General features: G+C 55.7%; 7 protein-coding genes across 7 annotated transcripts; 3 read left to right on the forward strand and 4 right to left on the reverse strand.

Moving 5' to 3' along the window:
• Positions 1 to 197: 197 nt before the first annotated feature.
• Positions 198 to 1,252, forward strand: B0T26DRAFT_720487 (RNA polymerase, subunit omega/K/RPB6). Its single transcript, XM_060442490.1, has 4 exons — positions 198 to 367; positions 437 to 709; positions 856 to 975; positions 1,062 to 1,252. Exons 1-4 carry the CDS (start codon positions 333 to 335, stop codon positions 1,096 to 1,098), a joined length of 465 nt encoding a protein of 154 aa, XP_060292426.1. The 5' UTR covers positions 198 to 332; the 3' UTR covers positions 1,099 to 1,252.
• Positions 1,253 to 1,619: 367 nt separating this feature from the next.
• On the reverse strand, positions 1,620 to 5,362 carry B0T26DRAFT_652531 (WSC domain-containing protein; the record flags this gene model as incomplete). Its single annotated transcript, XM_060438376.1, has 4 exons — positions 1,620 to 1,846; positions 1,937 to 2,589; positions 4,420 to 4,702; positions 4,783 to 5,362. The coding sequence occupies 4 exons, from the start codon at positions 5,360 to 5,362 to the stop codon at positions 1,620 to 1,622; spliced, it is 1,743 nt and encodes a 580-aa protein (XP_060292427.1).
• Positions 5,363 to 8,179: 2,817 nt separating this feature from the next.
• B0T26DRAFT_720498 (uncharacterized protein) lies at positions 8,180 to 9,283 on the reverse strand. Its single transcript, XM_060442491.1, has one exon. The coding sequence runs from the start codon at positions 9,253 to 9,255 to the stop codon at positions 8,881 to 8,883; it is 375 nt and encodes a 124-aa protein (XP_060292428.1). The 5' UTR covers positions 9,256 to 9,283; the 3' UTR covers positions 8,180 to 8,880.
• Positions 9,284 to 11,177: 1,894 nt separating this feature from the next.
• On the reverse strand, positions 11,178 to 14,601 carry B0T26DRAFT_678592 (uncharacterized protein; the record flags this gene model as incomplete). The annotated part of the gene is made up of 2 exons (XM_060440246.1): positions 11,178 to 14,423; positions 14,599 to 14,601. The coding sequence occupies 2 exons, from the start codon at positions 14,599 to 14,601 to the stop codon at positions 11,178 to 11,180; spliced, it is 3,249 nt and encodes a 1,082-aa protein (XP_060292429.1).
• Positions 14,602 to 15,838: 1,237 nt separating this feature from the next.
• On the forward strand, positions 15,839 to 16,251 carry B0T26DRAFT_742698 (GGL domain-containing protein; the record flags this gene model as incomplete). The annotated part of the gene is made up of 2 exons (XM_060444155.1): positions 15,839 to 15,999; positions 16,131 to 16,251. The coding sequence occupies 2 exons, from the start codon at positions 15,839 to 15,841 to the stop codon at positions 16,249 to 16,251; spliced, it is 282 nt and encodes a 93-aa protein (XP_060292430.1).
• Positions 16,252 to 17,282: 1,031 nt separating this feature from the next.
• B0T26DRAFT_620351 (Rdx type Seleno protein) lies at positions 17,283 to 18,036 on the forward strand (the record flags this gene model as incomplete). The annotated part of the gene is made up of 2 exons (XM_060436064.1): positions 17,283 to 17,348; positions 17,719 to 18,036. Coding segments are annotated over 2 exons (384 nt in total), but the record flags the coding sequence as incomplete, so codon positions are not given.
• Positions 18,037 to 21,295: 3,259 nt separating this feature from the next.
• On the reverse strand, positions 21,296 to 22,540 carry B0T26DRAFT_654156 (serine/threonine protein phosphatase PP1; the record flags this gene model as incomplete). The annotated part of the gene is made up of 4 exons (XM_060438520.1): positions 21,296 to 21,391; positions 21,463 to 21,762; positions 21,852 to 22,253; positions 22,361 to 22,540. 4 exons carry the CDS (start codon positions 22,538 to 22,540, stop codon positions 21,296 to 21,298), a joined length of 978 nt encoding a protein of 325 aa, XP_060292432.1.
• Positions 22,541 to 23,505: the final 965 nt, after the last annotated feature.

Here is a 23,505-nt window from a genome sequence, read left to right on the forward strand (position 1 = left end):
TTTTTTTGTGCGTGCACTGGCACTAACTCTGGCCGCTGATTGGCTGATTTGTCCGCCTCAAAGTTCTGACAAGCTTCTCCAAATCCGCGGCAGGCAAATCGGCGCCCCGATAGTGACGAAATCGTGAAAACGGTTCAGCCTCGCCCACCCTCGCCTTGGGGGCCCACTCTAATTTTTTACTGCCCCGCGCTGGGCTCTCTCCACATCGCCTTCGACGTCCAAAGCAATCTTCAGTCGCAGTACATACCACAACGCCAGTCGCGCGCCTCCTGGTCAACACGACAGCGACATCTATAGCAAGCCCAGCGCCCAAACCCCAAAGAGAACAAAAAATGTCTGACTACGGCGACGACGGAGCTGAGCCGCTGTGAGCAATCCTCCTCTCCCCCTCCCCCTCCCTCGGGGCCCTTTCTCTAACAAAAACAAACCGCAACAGCGACGAGCCCGCCTTCGAAGAGGATCTTGACGAGTACTACGAGCCCGAGCCCGAGCCGGCAGGGGGCGACGACCAGGCCAACGGCGCCGACGCCGAGGAGGGCGACACGGACCACATCGTGTCGGGCGACCCCAGCGCGCACGCCAACGTCGGCAAGGGCAACGATAAGTCGCACAAGGACAAGAAGATCCCGAACGAGTCGCGCACCACGACGCCCTTCATGACAAAGTACGAGAAGGCGCGCATCCTGGGAACGCGCGCCCTGCAGATCAGGTTCGTTTTTTTTTCTTCTTCTCTGTTCACCCACCCCCCGTTCCGTTCACTCTCGATCGGTCCGAAAGAAAACAAAAAGAGGCCTTTTCAAAAATAGACCGAGAAGAAAAAAACTCAGTTGACCAATGTACTTGTTAATTTCATAGCATGAACGCGCCCGTCCTGGTCGATCTCGAGGGCGAGACGGACCCGCTGCAGATCGCCATCAAGGAGCTGAGGCAGAAGAAGATCCCTCTGATTGTGCGGCGGTACCTGCCCGACGGATAGTAAGTTGGTCTTATGTCTTATTCTTTCCTCACCCCAGCCCAGCCCAGCCCCGATAGCAGACTGACTTTTTTTTCCCTAAAAAAAGCTACGAGGACTGGACCTGCGAGGAGCTTCTTCAATGAGATGGGATCGATACTCACTCACACTAACTCTCACTCTCATCTTCTCAGTCTCTCCCTCCCATCCTCACCCCCGACGTCACCCCAAGCACTGAGTTTCACCGCCAGTCACTCTTGTATGTAAATAAGAACTTTAATTAACTAATTGTCAAACTATGTCCACGTGCATGTGCATGCATCTCTGTAGGGAGCGTGGAGAAGAAATCTAGATACTCATGTGAGCGCTGTGTGTGAGACGTACGCCGGGCGTTGATTGTACAGTGTCCATCCAGCATCCTCATCCCTATGTCACGTTTCGATCAATACATTGCCAATACTTCCTTCGCTATCGCTCACATTTTCCTACTCATCCTGCAATAATCCACCCTCTTCTCTTTGGTCGCTGCTCTCCTTGATACGAACAACAGGGAAAACACTCATGATTAATAAAGGAGCGCCATTCGCGCCCTTTGCTGACATGAAAGAAGACAAAATTCAAGAAAAGAAATGATGCTGCATCACAGCCTAGCAAGCGAGTGCTAAACTTAGTATGTACCGAAGCTGGGGCACTTGCCCGCACCATTCGAGCCCTTGTTGACGGCAACGCAGTCATTGTACTGCTGTGTGCACTTGTTGGATGCGGCGCTGGACGAGTCCGTCCAGCCATAGGTGCGACGCTCAAGGTCGTCGGCGCGAGCCCAGTGGAAGTACGATCCGTGGCCGCTGCCGCCACGACCGCCATAGCTGTGGCCGTTACCGCCGGGAACGCCACCTCCATAGACGCCACCTCCGTAGCCACCGCCGCCGTGACCGCCGGCACCGCCACTAGTATAGCCGTCTCCACTGCGCTTACCTTCCTTACCGCTGCAGCCCTTGACGTAGACGGCTTTGCAGTCATTGAGCTGCTCCTTGCAGGCGTCGACGCAGGCGTTGGTGCATTGATTACGGGGGTACGATTTGCACTTGGAGCTGTCGCTGTCGGTGTAGAGCTTGAAGGGGCCGCTGCCGAAGTCCTTAGCGAGATTGTTGCACGTTAGGACGGGCAAATCGATGCCGCCGACAGGCTTCCCTGGCGCATAGCCGTACTGGTTGTTGGTAGGCTGTTTGCAGATGTTTGTGGGCGTTGGGATCGGGCACTTGGTTGAGGAGGGCGTCGGAGTCGGGGTTGGCTTGCACGGTACCGTGATGACCGTTGTCTTGGGCGGCGAGGAGCCCTTGCCTGGCTTCTTGCCCCAAAAGTCCGACTTGGAACACTTCCCGTTGGTGCCGCCGCCGCCGCAGTAGCCGTTGACGGATGAGCACCAAGAGTCATAGTCGGAGCACTCCATTGCCGCGGGCCATCCAGCATTTTTATAGCAGGCATTAACCTGCAGCTTGCACTGGGAGTAGCCCGCCTTGCAGCCCGACACATCTCCCCAGTTGGGGAGCGGGGATGCACACCAGTTTCCGCAACGGTATTCACATGTTGGCGCCACCGTTGTGGTCGCATAACAGATTGTGCTGGTAGTCTTGGTGCTTGTCTGTGGCTTTGACGTCGTAGGGGGCTTGTGAGTAGAAGACGGAGGTGGTGGTGGCGGTGGTGTATACGACGAAACCGGGGGTTTGCTAGAAGACGGAGGAGATGGCGGCTTAGAAGATGATGGAGGTGGCGGCGGGGGTGTATAAGAGGAGATCGGAGGTTTGCTAGAAGACGGAGGAGGAGGTGGCGGCGGTGTATACGACGAAACTGGAGGCTTGCTAGAAGACGGAGGTGGAGGAGGCGGTGGCGTCGATGTGGAAGATTCCGGGCACGGAGTAGAGGACGGAGGAGGTGGTGGTGGCGGCGGTGAATACGACGAAACTGGGGGCTTGCTAGAAGACGGAGGAGGAGGTGGCGGCGGTGTGTAAGACGAAACCGGTGGTTTACTAGAAGACGGAGGAGGAGGCGGCGGCGGCGGCGGTGGCGATGTGGAAGATTCCGGGCAAGGAGTAGAGGACGGAGGAGGGGGTGGTGGCGGTGTGTAAGACGAAACCGGTGGTTTACTAGAGGACGGGGGAGGAGGTGGCGGTGGCGATGTTGAAGATTCCGGGCAAGGAGTAGAGGAAGGTGGAGGAGGTGGTGGCGGCGGAGGTGTATAAGACGAAACTGGAGGTTTACTGGAAGACGGAGGCGGAGGTGGTGGCGGCGGCTTCGATGTGGAAGATTCCGGGCATGGTGTAGAGGAAGGGGGAGGTGGTGGTGGCGGCGGTGTATAAGAAGAAACCGGAGGTTTGCTCGAAGACGGGGGCGGCGGCGGCGGCGGTGTAGAAGAAGATACTGGGGACGTTGAAGATGGAGGGGGCGGAGGTGGTGGCGGTTTTGACGTCGAAGACTCCGGGCAAGGTGTAGAAGACGGAGGGGGCGGGGGTGGTGGCGGCGGTGTATAAGAAGAAACCGGAGTTTTGCTAGAAGATGGCGGCGGCGGCGGCTTCGATGTGGAAGATTCCGGGCAAGGTGTAGAGGACGGAGGCGGCGGCGGTGGTGGTGGCGGTGTATAAGAAGAAACCGGAGGTTTGCTAGAAGATGGCGGCGGTGGCGGTGGCGGCGGCGGCTTTGATGTCGAAGACTCCGGGCAAGGCGTAGAGGATGGAGGCGGCGGAGGTGGTGGCGGCTTCGACGTAGAAGACTCCGGGCAAGGTGTAGAAGACGGAGGGGGCGGGGGTGGTGGCGGCGGTGTATAAGAAGAAACCGGAGGCTTGCTAGAAGATGGTGGCGGCGGTGGCGGCGGCGGCGGCTTTGATGTCGAAGACTCCGGGCACGGCGTGGAGGACGGAGGCGGCGGCGGTGGTGGTGGCGGTGTATAGGAAGAAACCGGAGGTTTGCTAGAAGACGGCGGCGGTGGCGGTGGCGGTGGCGGCGACTTCGATGTAGAAGACTCCGGGCAGGGTGTAGAGGAAGGAGGGGGCGGAGGTGGTGGCGGCTTTGACGTCGAAGACTCCGGGCACGGCGTTGAGGACGGTGGTGGTGGTTTATAAGAAGAAACTGGAGGTTTGCTAGAAGACGGCGGTGGTGGTGGCGGCGGGGGCGGCTTTGATGTCGAAGACTCCGGGCACGGCGTTGAGGACGGTGGTGGCGGTTTATAAGAAGAAACTGGAGGTTTGCTAGAAGACGGCGGTGGTGGTGGCGGCGGGGGCGGCTTTGATGTCGAAGACTCCGGGCACGGCGTGGAGGACGGTGGTGGCGGTTTATAAGAAGAAATTGGAGGTTTGCTAGAAGACGGCGGTGGTGGTGGCGGCGGGGGCGGCTTTGATGTCGAAGACTCCGGGCACGGCGTGGAGGACGGAGGCGGTGGCGGGGGTGGCGGCTTCGACGAAGAAACGGGAGACTTGGAAGACTCCGGGCAAGGGGTCGAGGACGGAGGAGGAGGCGGCGGCGGCGGCTTCGAAGTAGAAGACTCTGGGCAAGGCGTAGAGGACGGCGGCGGCGGCGGCGGCGGCGGTGGGTTATAGCCACAAGGCTGGGAACTCCGTAGTTTATCGGCAACATAGACGGTCAAACGAGAGTTTCCACCGCACTTCTCACCCGGGGCACCACTGCAGGGCTTATTGCAGTCGGCGGCTGGTACCGCAGCAGTGTCGTCACGAATGACAACGCCGCAATAACACTCGCCTAGTATATCACAGGTTAGTTCATAGGTTAGTTTACAGGTTGTGACGCAGATGACAGAGCAGGCATGGGCCGCAACATACCGCCGTACTCGGTGCCGGCATAAGGGAAGCCACCGTTCTTGCAAGCCTCCAAGCACTTAGCCGTCGTCAAGGAGCCGGTGTCGAGCTGGTCCTGTCGGGAGGTCAGGGCCTTGCCCTTGGACGAGTTATCGGTGTAGCAGCCAAGGGGAGCATAGTCGGCAGCGGTCACACCGCCGGCGGACGGGAAGGTGTTGTCCTGGTATACCGAGATGATGCTGCTACCGCCGCACTTCTGGGTCGAGTTGCCGGTGCAGGAGAAGCTACACTTGGATTCGGGAACGGCGGAACCGCCGATGGCAGAGCCGCAGAAGCACTCGCCGTAGTACTCGAGGCCGGCATAGCGGTAGCCGTTGCCCTTGCACTCGGCGGTGCACTTCTCGACCGTCATGCTCTGCGTGTCGAGGGGGCTGCGGAAGGTCAGGGCATTGGAGCTGCCGGAGTCGGTGAAGCAGCCCGAATAGGCGAATGGCGTGTAGGACCCAGAGCAAGGGGGCAAGGGGACCTCGTTTGCCCGGACATGGACACGACCGACGAAGGCGGCCACCGCTAGGGTGGCCACCACGGATCGGACGAAGGCCATGGCGAACGAGAGGCTCAACGAGCGTGGAGACGGAGCTCAAGATGCTAGACCGTCGTCAACAAACGAGAGAAGCTAGAGTCTAGCTTGGAGGGGGACCCTGGGGAGCAAAGCAGAAAGACGGGGCCCGAGGATCCGGGGGACGGGAGGCTTTATGGATGGCATAGCACGCACGGTATGCCATCACGGACGCCATACCGTGCCCTTGGATAATGACAAGGGGGGAACGAGAGAAGCATGACAGCGATGGGAGCACCCGAGAGGCTCCACCACCAGCTAGGCAGGAAGAGTTGTTGGTACAGTACCTGGTGGGTGTGCGAGGCAAGCCAGGGCAGGGCAGGGCAGGGCAGGGTGGACAAGAACACCATGTCGGGTTAGAAAGCTTGGCCTTGAGCCCGAGTCGGCGAGACGACGGAGACGAGGGGGCAGATCGGGGATCATCAAGCTTTCCCCCCCCTTGAGTAGGAACGATGTTGCGGGCACAGCTCAAACGCAGATGTTGCTCTCGGAACTGTACGTCGAGGTGCATTAGGGGCGAGGCCGCTAGCTCGACGGCTGCATGCAAGCAGTCGGTTGAGCGAAGCCAGTATGTGCCTGGGCCGGCATGTATAGTTGCTATTCGGTGTGAATAGTCAAGAAAGCTGTCGGGTGGGCGATAAACGGCGGACGACAGACGATGGCTAGCCGGCACTGTCCTGACCGCCCCGAGCGAATTGTACTCCCATCGCCACCCACATCCTCATCCCGATCACCTCGAATCACATTGATTCACGATAGACTTGGCCTGGTTGGTCTGTCTGTCTTGGCCTTGCCTTGTCTCCCCTCGTCACGCCGCTTTGAGCGGACACAGATTAGACAGATGCATGCATTCGCCAACGAGAAGAGAGAGACGCAGACACACAAGAACTAACGGACAGACAGACAGACCAATACGAGGATAAAGAGATCCAACGTTGCTTTGGCAGTGCGCACAAACTGTGCGCGCACGGGAGAGAGAGAGTAGAAGAGGCGCAACGAGAGGCCCAAGCCAGCGCCTCCATCAGAATGAGAGCAACACCGGGAACTTCAGACGCTAATACGGCAAGGCAAGGCGAGGTAAGGGGGAGCAGCGAGAGTCGGTGGGCCCCGAAACTCGCGGCCACCTGTTGGGACGTAATTCCCGAGGTATTCTCTTCTCTTCAGGTGACATGTTCTTTGGTCTTTGCGTCGTCGCCTTTGCCGGTGTAGCTTTTTCGTTCAATGAAAACAAAACAAAAAAACTAAAAGCCTCAGAAAAGGTGGTCGTGCAGAGGCAGAACTGCAGTGAGGTGAAATGATGCGGAGGGCCCCTGCGCACCCTGCTTGCCTCCCTCGTTCCTTCCCATTGGGCACATCGTGGCAGGCCCAAGTACCTGCATTAGCGGTCCCCAAAGGGTCCGGGTCGTTTCCCCAGGGCGGGCAGGTGCAGTCTAGGCGTGCATCTAATTAGATCTCGGGCTCTTGCCTGCCGGCGCGGGGGGGGGAAGGAGTGCTATCCTGGCCTAGACAGTGGTTACGTAGGCATTGGATAGCTGAGATTCGATGCCAGCCATTAGAGCCGAATGCTTCTTCACCTTTTCCATTTTCTCAAGCGTTCCGTAATCGACTCACCCAAAGAGCAAAGAATGCGCCACACGCCGTTCCCCTAAAGTTCGGAGTAAGTAGTACAATACAATATATCGCCCTTCCATCTCCAGACCGGCCGGCCGACCAACCGACCGACCGACGGTCGAGGCGAGGCAATTTGCGAGCCGAGCCGAGGGGGGCTCTGGTCGATCGTCCTACATAGGCCTCGACGCCTCGCCTCTTGTTTTGTTTAGATGATATACATACTCACGTAGTGATAGAGCCTCTCGGGAAGCAAGCCACAACAGCCAGGCCATCTGTCTGTCTGTCCGTCACCCGCCCGCGCACAGCAGCAGTGATGTGGAATCCTCCCCGCATTCTCGTATGTGCTGGTGTGACGAGACCAGAGTCAGAGCACGAAAGGGCTAGAATATGCGTGCCTGTGGTCTGGAAAGACATGCAGTGCGTCTGGTGTTGCACGCGTTCAGCTGACATCTGGAAGGTACGTATACAACACACCTCCCCAGGCATGTATGTAGGTACATACATACGGGTACATGCAGCACCACCAAGTATGTATGGTAGGATATACATTGGCTACTACTCCGTAGTTCAACCGGTAGGGCGTCGATGTACGTACTTACAAACAAACAAATCCCGGCCCGGCACGGCACAAAGACATGACATCCATATGAGGCAGCAGCTTTGTTCTATGCGTACTAGGTTGTTTCCCAGGAACGAAATACGGATTTACGGAACCGGCTGCACGTAGGGTCGCGCCGTTGGCGTCTATGCCGTCCCCGCTGAATCAACTGGGGACGTCTCGTCACCGTCACTCTCAGCACCACGGTAATAACAAGCAAGCTAGATATGTACTGCACTCCGTAGACTTGGCGCAACGCCATGCCGGCCGGGCCCTAGGCGCTGTGGACGGTATGTATGTGCATACATAGGAATGTTTACATATATCTGTGTGTGTAAGTGTGTGTGGTGTGTGCCGAGGTGTAACCACACTCGAGGTTCGACTTATCGTCTACGTACTGTTCTCGGGCGGGCGCGCGCTTTGGGCTGTGGCTGTTGTCGTTATTTTCCTGCTCGTGCAGCAAAAAGAGAAAAAGCAATTTCCGAATGTGTGTATGCCCTCGTTTTTTCTCGCCTTTGGCTTGCCGCCGCCCGCCCGCCCACACACTCGCTCTCTCGACTTGGAGGGCTCCGACTGGTTTCCCGGCCGGCATGTGGCTGGCTGGCTGGCTGGCTGGCTGAAATTTGAAGCTGTTGCAAGCAACACTACCTGACTCCGTACCTACCTGCATACCTTCTTGGGTGGAAGGTATAAGTTCCAAGGTAACAGAGACATTGGGTCAAGCCATTTACTTTTTAGGTATGTATAAAGTGCTAACAATAGCCAAGGCGTCCGTACGTCTACATACTGCTGGTACATTGGCCAGGTAAGGCTATATATATTGAAAGGGTAAATATTTGCAGCAGCTGTACGACTACGGCTCTGTCATCGTCGCTGTCGTCGTATTGCAAAAGCTAGACAACCAGACGTGTCATACAGCCAACATGGGTGTCTGCATGTCGGGCATTCTGGGGCATCCGTGTTTATTCTGGGGTTGTTCCCGTATGGCGGCGAAAGGGGGGAAAGATGTTGTGCGTGGACGTCGTGTTTAGAATTTAGGTAATCCATTTTGGTTTTGCTGAAGCTCGCAGAGAACCTCAAATCGGGTGGTGGTAATTAGGCAGTGCTGCAGTCGTCGGGGCGGCGTCGCTTTGGGCTTTTTGGGGCTTGTCAAGAGGCGCCAATCGGGATCGATACTAGTGGGTTTTTGGTATATTACGTACAGGACTGCACTGAGTGACGGGCATAACACAATGGAACCCCCAGCCCGAGCCAAAAGCCTCGCCTTATTTGATTTTAGATATCACCTGGCCTGTCACCGGAGGCCAATTCTAGACGTACAGTACGTCCCTGAGTTCCAGGCCGTTGGTAGGTAAGACATTTTCTCGAAATCCCGAGGCGGGAATTGTCCCCCGACCTCACGGTAAGCCTCCAACCAAGGTGCTCTGTAACCAAAGGTAAGGTGGCGACCTTCCAATTCCAATTCTATACCGGGCATGCAACCTCGGGAGGTAATCGAGTTATGCTGGCTGCCCTGCCCGTGCCGCCGCCGCCATGAAAAGAGAATATTGGCCTCGACATGCAGCGTCTCATTGTTCCATTGCTGCTCCTGCTGCTGCAAGAAAAAAGAAAACGAGCGCGCCCGCAAATCGGAGAAGAGCAGACACAGTAGACAGGAATGCCTCAACATGTGCGGCCATGGCACATTTGCATCTTCTCCCTCCGCGATCCGTGCATACGAGAATATGGCGGCTACCTAGCCTGACCTGACCTGACCTGACCTGACCTGACATGACATGACCTTGCTTGGCCTAGACTAGCCCAAAGCGGCATGTTTTACAATAATTGCTTGCTTGCCTGCTGTCCGCCGCCTTTGGGTGGCCTGCCTGCCTGCATCCATCAACAGCAGCAGCAGCAGTCAGTGAGCGAGCGAGCGAGCGAGCGACGGAGTGAAGGTGGCCGCTGATGGCGGCCTGCTCGTCCTTCCATCCACGATTCCCCCCGCCGCGCCGCCTTCGTCGTCGCTGGGGCCTAGCAGAGACACACAGACCGTTGGAGCGTGCCCCCCCCGCCGCTCTCTCCCTCCCGTCTTACTTACCTCGCCCCGAGCATAGAGACTAACGACAAACCAACCCAACCCAACCACAGTTGGCCGCCGAGTGTAATGCTGCCCTGAGCCAACCTCGTCTCGGCGCTGAATGCCGGAGTCGTGTGTGTGTGACGATAGAGTTCCAGGTGCCCCATGGAAGCGCACCCCACTCCCAGTGTGTACTTGTGCAGGTAGGTATGTGCCTGGCGAACATATGCCTCCTTACATAGAACTTTGAATGTGTACATGGTGATAGGCATGAGCCATTTCACTTTTGTGATAAATTTAATTGTGGAAGTCCCTCCTTGAGCAGAGCCTCATTGAACCAGACGAAATAAAACAAATAAAACACATACCTTACATACATACGAATACTGTCCTCCACAAGCCAGCCCATCCCCATTCACTCACCCACATTCTCTCCTCCAACACGAACCCCGGGTGCCGGGCCGCTACGGTGCGCGCGCAGAGTGGAGAGTAAGACGGCTATGGCATGGACGCGCCTCGCTCTACCACCTCATCTAGGCCTCGGCGGCGGGTTGCGCGGGAAGCGGGAGACGGAGAGAAAAAGAGAAAGTGTTTCAACTGAGCCGGTTTGTCTGTACCTAGGCTTGCCAACTAGGCAGGCTCTCACTCTACCTGAAACTCGGTGGCTGCTTGCTGTGCTGCTTGTTTGTTAGGAACTTGGATGACGGATTATACCCCCGACTCGACTCGACTCTTTGACAGTGCCTTCCTTATTCCCGTTCGATACAAATAGATAAATACGATACGGGAAACATTGCCAGTCTGCCCGCCGATCAAGGCCGCAAAGGGAACAATCTCGACTCCTTTGCAACTTTGCAAGTCGCATGTGCCCGTTGGCGAGCTCCGCCGATCCGGCACTGGTACAGTACGCATAGGACCAACCAACAACGGGCTCAATCCACGCCTCACAAGATGCTTCCCACGCCCGCCCACTCATTCCTCAACCAAATTCTCAATGTTTGATGTATATGTACAGTATGAATATGTACAGTACGAATGAGCTATTATTAAATGCGAATACACGTACGAGATACCTAGACTAGCGTCTGCACAACACATAACATAAGTAGACTCGAAAATCAGAATACTCAACCTCAAGATACTCCTCGGAGTCCGCCTCCGGCTCAGCTCTATAGTGTCTCGTAAACTAGGTATGCTTAACTTGTGGAGGGTGGCTTCCGCCTTGGGCCCCCCAAGGTAGGCTACCACATCGGTCATCTTAACATGAACATGGGAGAATAAACACTTGTGCCCAAGACGTTATATGCCAGCCCGCCTGAGGCCAGGCCAGGCCAGGCCAGGCCGAGGACTCGAGCTTAGGTACCGAGTGGCGGTGCGAAAATCACTTGCTTTCCATTCTCAACTGCAGTATGCCCTGATTACGTGATGCTATTCTACAAATTCGCCTTCGTAATGGGGAGGGCATATCAAACTCCAATGATTAAAGCGAGTGTGAAATGGCTGCAGCCGAAATCCTCTCCCCCAAACGTGTCTATCTAGTTGCCGCTAGCATCACCGCCCCGCTTCCACTTAGGCACATATTTACCGGGTGCGCCGCTCGCTTTTAGGGGCTCGACCGGTAGAGCTGCCTTATCCTTGGCATCCTCGCCGCGGCCCGAATCTCCACGCTCCATGGGAATAGTCCGAGTGCCAGATGCAACACGAAGAGGAGGAGTAGGCCGGTCACCCGCCGCGCTTCCACCGGCGCCGCCTGCCTTGGCAGCTTCTCTGTCACGCCAGCTCGGCTTGCCACCAGCCAGGTTGAGGCGGGGAGGTCCAGCAAGGGGTGAGTCGCTTCGCTCAATGGGTGCCCGCTCGATGGGTGCCCGCTCGATGGGCGCCCGCTCGATGGGTGCCCGCGCTGGTGGCGCCGCCGCATCGGCCGGCCCAGCTCCCGAGGCAGCTCGCAAAGAAGCCTCGCGTTCTCTCCAACTTGGCTTGGTTCCAGCAAGCGCCAGCCGAGGCGGTCCAGTTGGCTCCGCTCGGTCCGCAGGCGGTGCCTCTGGTCCTCTCCGGATCTGGATCGAAGCCGGGGCAGCGGCAGCCTTCTCGGCCTTGCGTCTGGCCATGGCCTCGTCCTCGCGCTGTTGCTGGCGGGCCTGTGCCTCCTTGGCCTTCTCGCGCTCCTTCTCCCTCTCCTCCTTGATCTTGGCCATCTCCTCCTTCCGCGCCTCCAGCCGCTTCTTCTCTTCTTCCTTCTCCTTGGCAGCACGCTCTTCCGCCTCGTGGAGCGCCCGCTCCTTCTCCTCGCGTTCTCGCTTCTCCCGCAGCTTGAGGTCGCGATGCTCCTTGTGGCGCGCAGCAATCTGCTTCGCCAGCTCCCGGTCGGCATCGCGGCGTCGCCTCTCAAACTCGTCACGACGGCGCTCGTGGAGGTTAGACCTGAATTCCTCGTAGAATGGCATGAGGCGAGTCAACCTGTGCTTGAGCTCGAGGTCCTCCTTGTGCTTCCGCTCAGCCTCCTTCAGAGTCTGGGCCGTCATGAGTTTGTAGGCGGCGAGATCATGCTCCCGCTGCCGGGCATAGTCCTGGGGGAGCTTCTTGGCCTCTTCCTTTCTCAAGGCTCGCTCCAGATGGTCCATACGTTTGCCGGTAACGCGGAGTTTCTCTGCGACGGTGTTCTTCTCCCGCTCCAGTTGTTGAAGCTTGATCATGCGGATCTTGTTGCTGTCCAGATTGACGATATCCTCGTCTCCTAGATCCTCAAGCTTCATGTCCTTGAGCATGTTCTTGACCTCCTCTCTCTTGATGTTCTCACGCTCAGTCGCCATCCGCTTAGCCTCCCGGATCTTCTGCTCCTCGGCCAGGCGGTTGGATTCAGCCGCCGCCAGGGCTTGCTCTTGGAGCATCTTCTTTCTGGCGATCTCCTTCTCCTTCTGAGCCTGTGCTTCAGAAGCCTTGTCTTTGCGCTTTTGGATGATCAGCTTTCTGGCCAAGACGGCCTCGTGTTCCTTCTCAGCTCCATCCTTGGCCCGAGCGAAGGCTGCGTCGCGAGTCTTGATCCGGTCCTCGTTGAAGGTAGGGTCGATGTAACGGCAGGTCGTGTAGAGCACTTCGGCAACGCGAGTGAGTTGAGAGCGCACAATCTGGGAAGGAGTGCTCTGGAGGCGTTGAACAGATCCCGTCTCGGCCTCGGCAGAACCGGCGGCGGAGCCGGCATGTGCAGCCTTGGCAGAAGAAAAGACGTCGGCATCAAAGCTCAGAACACCAGTGGCGTGATCCATGCGAACGGCAAGGTCACCCTTCTTGTTGCCGTTCATGATGAACTTTTCGATTGTGCCACGGGTAACCTGGAAGGGTTCTGGGAACTGTGCCAGGCTCTCAACAAACTGTAGATCGACGGTCTCATACACCTGAGAAAGCTGCTGGAAGAGACGGGTGAGGATGACTTGCTGCAGAGGATGGATGTACTTTTGCATCTCCTCGTCGGCGCCGATCTCAGCGAGGATAGGAGAAATCTTCTGGCAGATAGAGAGCGGGTGGAAATCAACCTCGAGGATATTGTAAAGATCTCGGATCTGAGGGCGGGCTCTGCGAAGGAGAGACTTTGACAAAGCATCGCGGAACAGACCGGCACGGGTCGGTGCCTGGGACATGCCCAGGAGGTGCGTCAGGCGCGAGTTCTTGTTCTTGCGCGCCTCGTCAAAGTCGACCATGGCGCCGCGAGACCGCGACGTGCTGATGACAGGAATCGACAGAGCAGAGAGGATGACGAAGGTAGCAGCCCGCTGCATGTCGGCCTCGCTGGAAGGCGGGTTGTCGGATTTCTTTCCCTGTCCAGTGGCAGCCATGACGGCCGACTGTCGCAGCAGGTTGTAGTATCTGGCCCAAGCGGCAGCGTGGAAGAGGTAGTTTTCGCCAACCAGGAAGATGCGCGTGAGCTTCTCGTAGTAGTTGGCCATCATAATGTTCTTGGGCGGGCGCTTGCTCAGGTTGAGCAGGGTGTGGATATCCTCAACGCTGCGGAAAGCCTCCTGCCAGAGTTCCAGTTCAACGGCGACATTGAGCTGCTGGAAGCGCGTCTCAAGATGGCGCTGGAGCGTGTCGGGGTCATTCAAGTTGATAGCGTGCATCTGAGCCGAGTACTTGGCAGCCGTCTGCACATGGTTCCGAAGGAGCTCGCAGAGGCGGCGAAACTCGGTCTTGCGGGCGTACTTGAGGCAAAAGTCGAAGGCCTGCATCGCAGTGCTCTGGTATAGAAGCTCAAGTCGGGCATTGTTCCTAAGGATGTCCAGGACGGTACGATAAGCCTCCCAGAGGAATTTCAGCCAAGGGGTGACGATGGCGCGGTCTGTGCGATCCCGAGACTGCTCACCCGAGACAGTGGCTAGGAGAATGGACTCGGGCGTCTCGCTGGCCTCGAGATCCTCGACGCTGGAAGTGGCAGTGGCCTCGATGGTGGACTGAACCTCATCGGCCTTTTGCTGGGCTGCCGTGACCTTCTCGGCAGCGAGCTCGATGAATTTCTTCAGAACCAACTCTATTGTGGCGACGTTGGTGTTCTGGGCAATGTTCTTGTACTGGTAAAGAGCATCCTTGGCCAGCTTTCCCTTCTTCTGTTCGACCGACAGCTCGACGAGCAGGACCATAACCGGCTCGAGAGATGCGATGGGAACATTGCGGGACCGTTTCGAAGTGATGTGCTCGTGAAGCAGGGTCAGGGCCGCTGGGGCCTGGTTGACCCCGATGAGCTCATGAGCCCGCTTGAGGACATTTTCGGGTTTTTGATGTGGTGGGGGAGGCTAAGAAACGATCAGCTGGGCTCAAGGTCAGGGGCCCGACGTTGGGGCCGCACGAGACGGCGTGATAATATTGGCGATGTGATGACACAGTCGACGAGGGAGGGGCGAGGGCGAGGGCGAGTGCGAGGGAGGAGGGGCAGTCCATCGATCGGGTCAGCACTCGGTCGCGACTTACCATGATGGGCAACCTCCTCTGCGCGATGCAGGACTAGAGGAGATTCGGGTTTTTGTTATCGGGGAGCTGCGCAAAGCAGCGTTGGTAAATGCTGGCAACCGTACTGGCGTTGACCAGAGATTTTTTTTGGCTCGTGGAGAAGATGTTGTTGAAGGCCAGGGCTTGGAAGGTACGATTTTGCCGAATTTGTGGGCTCAAATTGCGAAGAGGTCACGTGACGGGACGCTTATAACAGCCTCGAAGGGGCTGCAAGATCGCTTCTGGCAATGAACGATGGGACTCGGGTGCAAAGGTCTTTATGGCATTATAATATTGTTCTCTGTCTATTGAAATATTGTGTCTTTTTGCTGTTTGCGATAGCTCTTCACCAACCGTTTCCATGATGAATCCAAATCACCGAGGTTTTTTTTGCGACTCATCACAAAGGGTCTCCAGTCTCCACACAATTCACTTCCCCTTCATTCGCCGCGCAGAGGGTGGAATACGATTAGCTAGATATCCCTATGCCGAGGTATTGCAGTCGAGAATAGCGATTGCGGATGACAGGCCCGGAACAGGATAAATGCACTACTCGGGGGATTGCCTTTACCAAGATAGCTAATCTCACTCACCCCTGATTGTCTCATTTAGTTTGCTTCCACTGGAGGGACAGAGGGGCACGGACCATCTCCGGGCCCTCGACGGTCGACCCCCTTCCCCCAAGCTTCCGACGCCTCGATCCAATCCGCCTCGTACCTAGCACTTTGGCAACCGCATACCAGTCAATCAATCGCACCTTCGCCGAGTCTCGCTACAAGCGTCATAACCCGTCCCCAATCTAGCGTTTCTGCTCTTTTCGGTAAGTGCCACCCGATATTTATGCACTTGTCGATGGAATGTGATGGTTTGCGACCGGTGGAATCAATCAAGCACGTCGGGAGAGTCGGCCTCGAGGAAGGGGGGAGAAACCACGCCGCGACCCGGGTCAAAACCCCCCCCCCGAACAAAAGTCGCGATCAGGCACTAACCAACAACCATGTTCAAACAGACGCACAGCCGTCAGGAATCTCCCAGCTCGTCGTCGGCGCAGTTATCGCCAGCAGAATCAGAGAAACACGGCAGAAGCGCCAGTCCAGCGCGGCTTCGAAGCCTCGTTGGCCGAACCTCCGCCACCACGGCCGGAGTATCCCCCTCGTCGTTTTCGAGGCTCGATCAGCAATACGGCGCTCCGCGCGGCGAGTTGCGGCCTCTCCAGATCGAAATGCCTCAATACACATCTCGCGATGTCGGCGATCCGTCGCAAATCAAGAAGAACAAGCAGAGCATGGCCGACCTGAAGCTACGCCGGTTGACAGAGCTGAACAACCGACTACGCGAAGACCTCGACCGGGAACGCATCCCCGTCAGCCAGGCCTCCAGGGGGTAAGAAAGTCACCAGCGAATAGAACAACAACCCCACTGCCCCCACCCTTGCATAGCACGTCGCCGTCCATATATACATATGTTGCATGTTTGTCCTGTTGTACTGACCGACTGTCTCGCCGTTTGTCTAGCATCATCGCCTACTGCAACAGCACCCGAGACTACATGGTGCCCAGCGTGTGGGGGCCAGTTCCCAAGGGCGAGGACCCGTACGCGCCACCACAGACTGGCGGCTGCTGTGTAGTCATGTAGGACGAACTACGACCACGATCGTTGGATTATGCTGAGTCCCGAAACGGGCCGACCCGCTTTTGATTTTGGCTGTCGTTGTCGCGAGCGTTCGGAGCTACTTGGCTCCCCGGTAACCGTTTTAAAGGAAACTCTCGCGGGTCCACGGCGTTTGATCAGAGGGCGAAAGGGAAAGCCCCTAGCGGGGCTACCGACACGAGAGAAAATAAAGAAAAATGGTTGTCGCTCAGCGACGACCACGCGTCCGTCTTCGCCGTGGTAGCGAGGAGAAAAAAAAGAGGAGAGTCCGAGAGAGAGAGAAGCCCACCGGGAAAAGGGGGGGGGCATGGAAGGGATGAGATGATGGCGGTCCCTACGATAATGCTTCAGCTCATACCCCCTTCTGTTTCTGCGTATCGCAGTCAGGCACGGCAGCTCTTCAGCATATAATATCTTTTATTCCTTGTTTTCTATTTATTTTCCCCCCGTGTTTACTCCTGTTGTACTTTTTTTCTTTTTTGTTCCTTTTTTTGGGCCCCTTCCCGTCACATCTTCCATCCTCTTCCACTGTATATAGATACCTGGATGTTTCGCTGTGTGCGTAGCGTGTCCACCCTCCCCTGAACGGATTCACGAAATGAACACCGAGGCAAATGAGATACACATTTACATTTTTAGTCGATGAGTTTTCCATCCATCCGTGCAAATCAATCGGCCTTTTGCTCGACTGAGGGTGCTCAGGTTTGGATACGGCTGGCTGTCCAAGGGGCTTCCCTCCATTGCCAGGATGGAGCCTGATTCCGAGTTTGCTTTCCATCCCCGCCGCCAGCCCAGGCCTTGGTTCTGGGCCCCCCCACCTTTTGACTCTGCCAATTGAACTCGCAAAATCCACAACCAAGACGGAATCCGGGGGAAGCTATCCCTACCAACACGGACGGGTGATTTGTTTCGTCGGCGCCCTTAACTCGTGCCAGCCCGCCGCCTCCCCGATTTCAGAACTGCCAATGATGGCCGAGACTCAAGCCGTGTCCGGATCTATCGGCGGCGCGAAGCCGCCTCTCCTGCCTCGCGTCACCATTCAGTACTGCACCCAGTGCAAATGGCTGCTGCGGGCAGCCTACGTAAGTATTTGGCCTAGCCTAGCCTAGCCTTGCGTGCAAAGAAAAATTTGATGGCGATTGCTCTCTGGCGGCTTAGAATTGCCTGGTGTACAATGTCCGCATAGGTGCAATATATACCTTTACCTCACCTTACCTTTTTCACCATAGGTCAACGGTCAAGGAGTTCGAATAGCTTCACTCCAACAACTCATCCTTATTTTTATTTCATTTGTTACCTGTCCTTACCATACCTTATCCGGTATCTCATCATGAAATAGACATGGCTCCAGCCCCGGGTCAAGACACCCCATACTGGGACATCCTTCTCTCACTCCTCCCACTACCAACTCGCACATGCACTATGCCACTAACAGATCCGCAAAACATACAGTACGCGCAGGAGCTGCTGTCTACCTTCTCGACGGCACTAGGGGAGGTCGCTCTGCAGCCAGCAACGGGCGGGCTGTTCGTAGTCGAGATTACTTTCCCCGCCGAGCCAGACACGCCTACGGCGGCAGCAGACGGAGGAACCAGAAACCAACAACAGACGGCAGGTTCGGCACCATCAAATAACCTGTCGTCCCACCGCCGCGCCGTTCTCTGGGACCGCAAAGTCGACGGCGGCTTCCCAGAGACCAAGGAGCTCAAGCGCAGAGTCCGAGACGCCATCCAGCCGGGCCGGGACCTCGGCCACGTCGACCGGAACTACCCCCGCGGCGGCGGCTCCAAGGATGAAGCCTCGGCCGCTGCGGCAACGGCTCCGGCGAGCAGAGGCGAGCTTCCGGCAGATATCCCCGAAGGAGGGGAGACTAGTGCCGAGGCCTCGAGCGGCAAGACGGCTACAGGGGATGAAGCTAGAAAAGCCTCTGCCGGCGCCACTTGCGCTCCGGGGAAAGAAAGGAATTGCGAGGACTGCGAGTAATTCGTCAGGAAATAATGAAAATAAAACTATTTTGGGGTTCGGCAGGGGAGTCTGCCAGTGCCGTGTAATCTTCCAGGCTGGTGAGATTCATGTGAAGTTCTGGCTCCCGCATAAAGTCCAACCCCTAACAGTTCAGTAGCGGTTGACTTCCCAGATATGGAAGGTCCCAGGACCTAACGGCTTAGTCTAAATGTTTTTCTCAGGGGGAGACGGTAGTTCTTGGAAGCCCGGGTATAGAATCCTCGAGACCCGTCTCTCTCTTGGAGATACCTACTCAAACCTTTTCCTGGCCGATTTATGTGCCATAACCCCTATTCTTCTCTTCGGGTACCGCGCTGATAGGCACTCAGGGATTGGGCTAGATAGAAACTCACAAAAGCCACACACGAACCAACATAAATAAACATATGCTGATCTATTTCGCGGTGAGAAAGACCAGTTGGGTTGGACCAGAAACGACGCACGCCTCTCACATGGTCTGTCCAGGAAGCGCAATATGGTATTTCGAAGGCTTGGTTGAGGCTACACGATCCTATCTAAGGCGGTTATCACCGGGACACGGTCACCTATTTTCTGTTTTGCGGAACCAGTCATATATCAAAGTCACGGATCAAAGACTTTCGCTGCCTGGAATTCATCTTCTAACAATCCGGCATATGGCCCTTGCTTACAGGTTAGTATGGCTGTTTGAAGCTCGCCGAACTAGTTACCATGGCTACCAGCCAACACCAGACAAGTAGATCCCATCAAGACACAAACCCAAGTCAGTTATTTGTTAGTATCTCTTCACTTTGGGCTTATTTTGTTGCGGTCGGCGTGCCAGTTATGCCATCCTACTAAATAGCGGTATCTTGCATTTTACTGTGGTTGTCTATTCCCAACGAGATGTGCTATTCACCCAAGTAAACACTGCTTAATTTGTAGCCCATCAACACCCACAGCACCGAGGAGTGAGCACCCGTCCACTATTTCCTGTGTATGTTTGTATTGTTGATTCGCCTCATGTTCAACTTCTACATTGTATATATGTGATGTATAGATTAAAATTGGTTACGAAAAAAAAGCCAATACCTGGCGGAAGCACGAAGCACAAGTCCAACATGAAAGGTTCTCGGATCCGGCTACAACTGGCGCATCACATGCCGGCTGCTCTGCTCCACACACCCGAGCTTTGAACGGCCCGGAGCCGTCAAGATTCGGCACAACCATAGATTTGCCGATGACACGTACACCGAGAAGACTCACGCCGTGCCGTGGTGTCAAACTCGATCGGCCGGCCCGAGTACAGATAGAATAAGAATGCTGCAATTGACGAAAGGGTCTCTTCTTTGCACATACCTTCTAGTCATCACCCAAATCAGAGACATCAACCACATACATTCATAACGCGGCCCAACTGGGATAACCGGTTCGTTCCGATCCATCGCAGGCGCTGGAAATGGAGGCGTTCAGACGAAGCTCACCGCGAAATCCGGATCATGAAACATATGCCGTCCTAGTGCGCCCTAGGCGCAGAACGACAATAATCACCTAGCCGTGAAAGCTGCCGCGAAAAGGCTCTGCACGTAAGACATTATATAAAAATATATATGCGCAGGGAGAGAAAGATCGAGAACGTCTACTATTTTGTTTCGGTTTCATGCCCAACAGACTACACCATACGATTCCAGCCACAGGTCATGAGTTCTCTTTTCCTTTCACGAGCCTCTTTTCCATGCAAACCATCCACGCCCCATCTTTTCAGTCCCCTGCCAGCATCAAGTCCTCCCTGCCAGCATCAAGTCCTCCCTGCCCAACTCTCCCCTCAGAATTACTGTTCGTCTCCCTTTCTACATTATCTACACCTTACTACCCTTTCAGAAACTAACTACACGGCACTTAGCCTAGAAAGGACAAGAAGAGAAGAGAAGAGAAGAAACAAAAAGGGAAGGAGGGAAAGACCAGGTGAATCATCTCGGCTAACCACGCCTCGATAGTCCACGACACACTTCATCGTGAGCTAGCATCAAGGCCAGAACGAGTATCCGGATCACGGAGGACTCGGATTTCCCTCACCGCGCCAACGTGGCCGAGTGGAGGGGAGCAGAAAGACCAAGCGGAAGAGAAAACGGCAAGAAAGGGGAAATCCTCTTTCAGCACGACATCAACAGACGTGGGGTACGCAACGGCAGCAGCAAGCGCAATGGCAGCAACAGTAACACCGGCAGCGGAAAATTCAGCAACAAAACAATAGTTAGTAACAGCCGTAACAACCATGACGTAAAAACAACAACGACAAGAAGAGATTTGGTTCTAAAAATAAGAAAATGAAAAAACAAATTCAGATTCCATAGGCCCCTTTCCATAGTCCCCTTTCCATAACCCTTTCGCTTTCCCTTCCCACCTACCCAGACGCCCCCGTGATCCCCTGCCAGAACATTGTCCATAACCTACCCGTTTCGGAATATGCGCATATGAATACCCGGCCAAAGGCTCGCAGACCTTTGTGTGATTATCGCATCGTCACGGTCATATACTTTGGGGGACGGGATGTCGTAAGTTAAAAAAGGGAAAGTCCAGATGCTGAATTGTACATGCCGTTACGCTTTGAACGGCGAGGGAGCGCGAAGAACGACCGCTAGACGGACGAACGTGATCAGAGATGAAACCCGTTTGCTTTGAAAACCGCACACGAATTTCCCCGACACGCACCAGCTATCTATATGTTCCTGCGGCGGTGACAGACAATGAAAGTCGTTATTCGTCCCTTCCAAAACAGAATCTTCTCTGCCCCCTTCCGACCTTTTGGCGTAGATTAATAAACAGACATGGTTTCGCTCGACGGCAGACTCAAGACAGGAGCCAATATAGGATGACGGGCTGTCGGAAGATACGGGGAGGGGGAAACGTGGGTAGCGTACAGGGCCCTTGGCGATCAATAACGTGGAGGCAGTAGACGTGCTGACAAAATGGGATGATCTTGCTCGCTTTGGTGTGTCGATTAAGGAAGCATGTTTATCGACGGCCGAACCTAAATAGACGGGGAAGTTCGTATAAACTCTTTCTTCTACGTCTTGGACTGCTTCCTGGGAGGAGTGATGGGTCTGCTACCGCCTCCAAGGCCGTGAACGTACTTTTGTTTCTTCTCTGCGGGTTTGAGGATCTACAAAGGGTTCGTTAGCACGGCGTTGCGGCATCGGGGCTTATCGGCGTGCCCCAGAAAGAGATACGAACCTGGAAGGAGCAGAGTAGACTTTCGTCTACACTCATCATTGCCCCTGCGTTGTCGAACTCGCCGCAGTAGTTGGGAGCGCTGAAAAGAGTGACGAGTTGGCGCTTGGAGAAGAATTCGTAGCCATCCTCGACGACCTGGTGAGCACGGCAGATGAGGTCCATGTCATGTTTTTGGAGGAAGCGGGACACGACATCGGGTCCGAAGGTGAACGAAACACCGCGATCGTTCTCGCTCCACCCTGTGATGTCCTTGTCGGGGTCGGACCACAAGAGGTCGCAGAGCAGACCGCAGTCGGGGATCTATAGCGCTAAGTGTTAGTGTCCATCGCAGGCAGATGCCCGGGGTGTCGCAGGGAAAGGAAGAGGGTTCAAGGTAGGAGAGAACGAACATCAGTTGGGCGCATGACGCGGCGGATCTGCTCCATCGAGTTCAGATCCGGGCTGAGTCCTCCATGCATGGTGAAGATCTTCTCGTCAATGATGGCGGCAATTGGCAGGCAGTTGAAGCAATCCGTAAACGTCTTCCACAGCTTGATATTGTAGCGGCGCTTGCACTCGTCGTAGAAACCGTAGATGCGGTTGATGGATGCGCACTCGTGGTTGCCGCGCAGGATGAAGAAGTTCTCGGGGTACTTGATCTTGTATGCGAGCAGCAGGCAAATGGTCTCCAGAGACTGCTTGCCTCGGTCGACGTAGTCGCCTAGGAAGAGGTAGTTGGCCTCAGGCGGGAACCCGCCGTACTCGAAGAGACGGAGAAGATCATAGTATTGGCCGTGGATATCACCGCAAATCTACGAGACAACGGCAGACATGAAATTAGCGAACCTACGCGTAGGGAGGGCGGTCACGCGACAAGCTGTTTCAGAAGACAGAGAGCCCGGGGGCTGCCGTGTCATACCTTGATAGGAGCTTCCAGCTCGAGCAAAATGGGCTGAGAAATGAATATTTCACGAGCCTTGGTGCAAAGGTAGCGAATCTCAGCCTCAAGCAGCTGGACTTGCTTGCCCGGTCGGCTGCCCCGCACCTCCAAGAGGCGGTCGATTATAGAGTCGAGATCGACTTCGTGTTGATCCGCCATTGTAAAGGATCCTCACCAGCCAACCAGACAGATGGCGCACACAGTGGAGGAGTCTTGGAAGCGACCGACAGATGCCAACCCGTCAAAGAAATGAACGGGAGAAAGGAGGGCACGCGTGAAACCCTTTGGGGGACGATGCGCTCCAAGGCGGCTGGAGAGAGCAGCAATGCCAATGTCAGCAAAGGTCGCGATCGGCACCATTTGAGCAACGAGGCGCGAGAATACGTGGATCGTAAATGAGCGACGTGAAGCCGAGGTAGAGTGGTCAACTTACGCTCAGAAGCGATCTCGGCAATAAAGTGGCTATGTGGAAGAGGGAAAGAAAATGGGGGAAGGAACCCCGTCGTCGGATCTTGCAAAAAAAAAAAGTACCCGTGCTTTTCCCCTCTTGACCAGACCTTCTCTCGGATGCGGGCGGATTGCTGTTTGGGTTATCGTCGCCGGGTGTTTGGCGGAGGGCTGACAGCTTTCAGGGAGCGACAGCAATGCGGATGCCAAATCGTCAGAAATTGGTGAAATCGCCTCGATGTTACGTGGCGTTGAAATGTCAGCAATCAAGCAACGAGATAAAAATCGCCCGTGGGACGTGTGTCGCTGATGGCCAAGGCGGAGCCTTTTTCGTCGACGAGGGCGGGTGAAGGGGTTGGCTTGTTTTGGTTCTCTTGGGGGAGAGAAGTGAGAGCGAGAGGCTGCTCGGTCGGGAAAATGGTGGAGGGCAACTGAGTGCAAATCGCTTTCGCAGGTGGGGAATTCGCGGGATTCGTCTCAATTTCTGAAAGACGCAAGAGATAGCGCGCAGTGCCTAAAATAGGACTTTGGTCGCCGTTTGGGATTCTGCGTCTCTGGGTGACAAAAGTTGCCGTCGAGGTTGCGATAGACTGTCGAAAAAAAAATCGAAGTTGGCGGTCGTTTGAGACTTTTGGAGGAGAAGGTTACGGCACACCGGGGCAGGTTATGAGAGCATG

The sequence above is a fragment of the Lasiosphaeria miniovina genome, assembly GCF_030549165.1.
Source record: "Lasiosphaeria miniovina strain SMH2392-1A chromosome Unknown B0T26scaffold_6, whole genome shotgun sequence".
NCBI classification, from domain to species: domain Eukaryota; kingdom Fungi; phylum Ascomycota; class Sordariomycetes; order Sordariales; family Lasiosphaeriaceae; genus Lasiosphaeria; species Lasiosphaeria miniovina.

Coding starts and splice junctions, on each gene's coding strand:
- B0T26DRAFT_720487 (XM_060442490.1), top strand. CDS start 333: ATGTCTGACTACGGCGACGACGGAGCTGAGCCGCT. Junction 368..436: donor GACGACGGAGCTGAGCCGCT/GTGAGCAATCCT, acceptor AAACCGCAACAG/CGACGAGCCCGCCTTCGAAG. Junction 710..855: donor ACGCGCGCCCTGCAGATCAG/GTTCGTTTTTTT, acceptor TTAATTTCATAG/CATGAACGCGCCCGTCCTGG.
- B0T26DRAFT_720498 (XM_060442491.1), bottom strand. CDS start 9,255: ATGTTGAGGCATTCCTGTCTACTGTGTCTGCTCTTCTCCGATTTGCGG.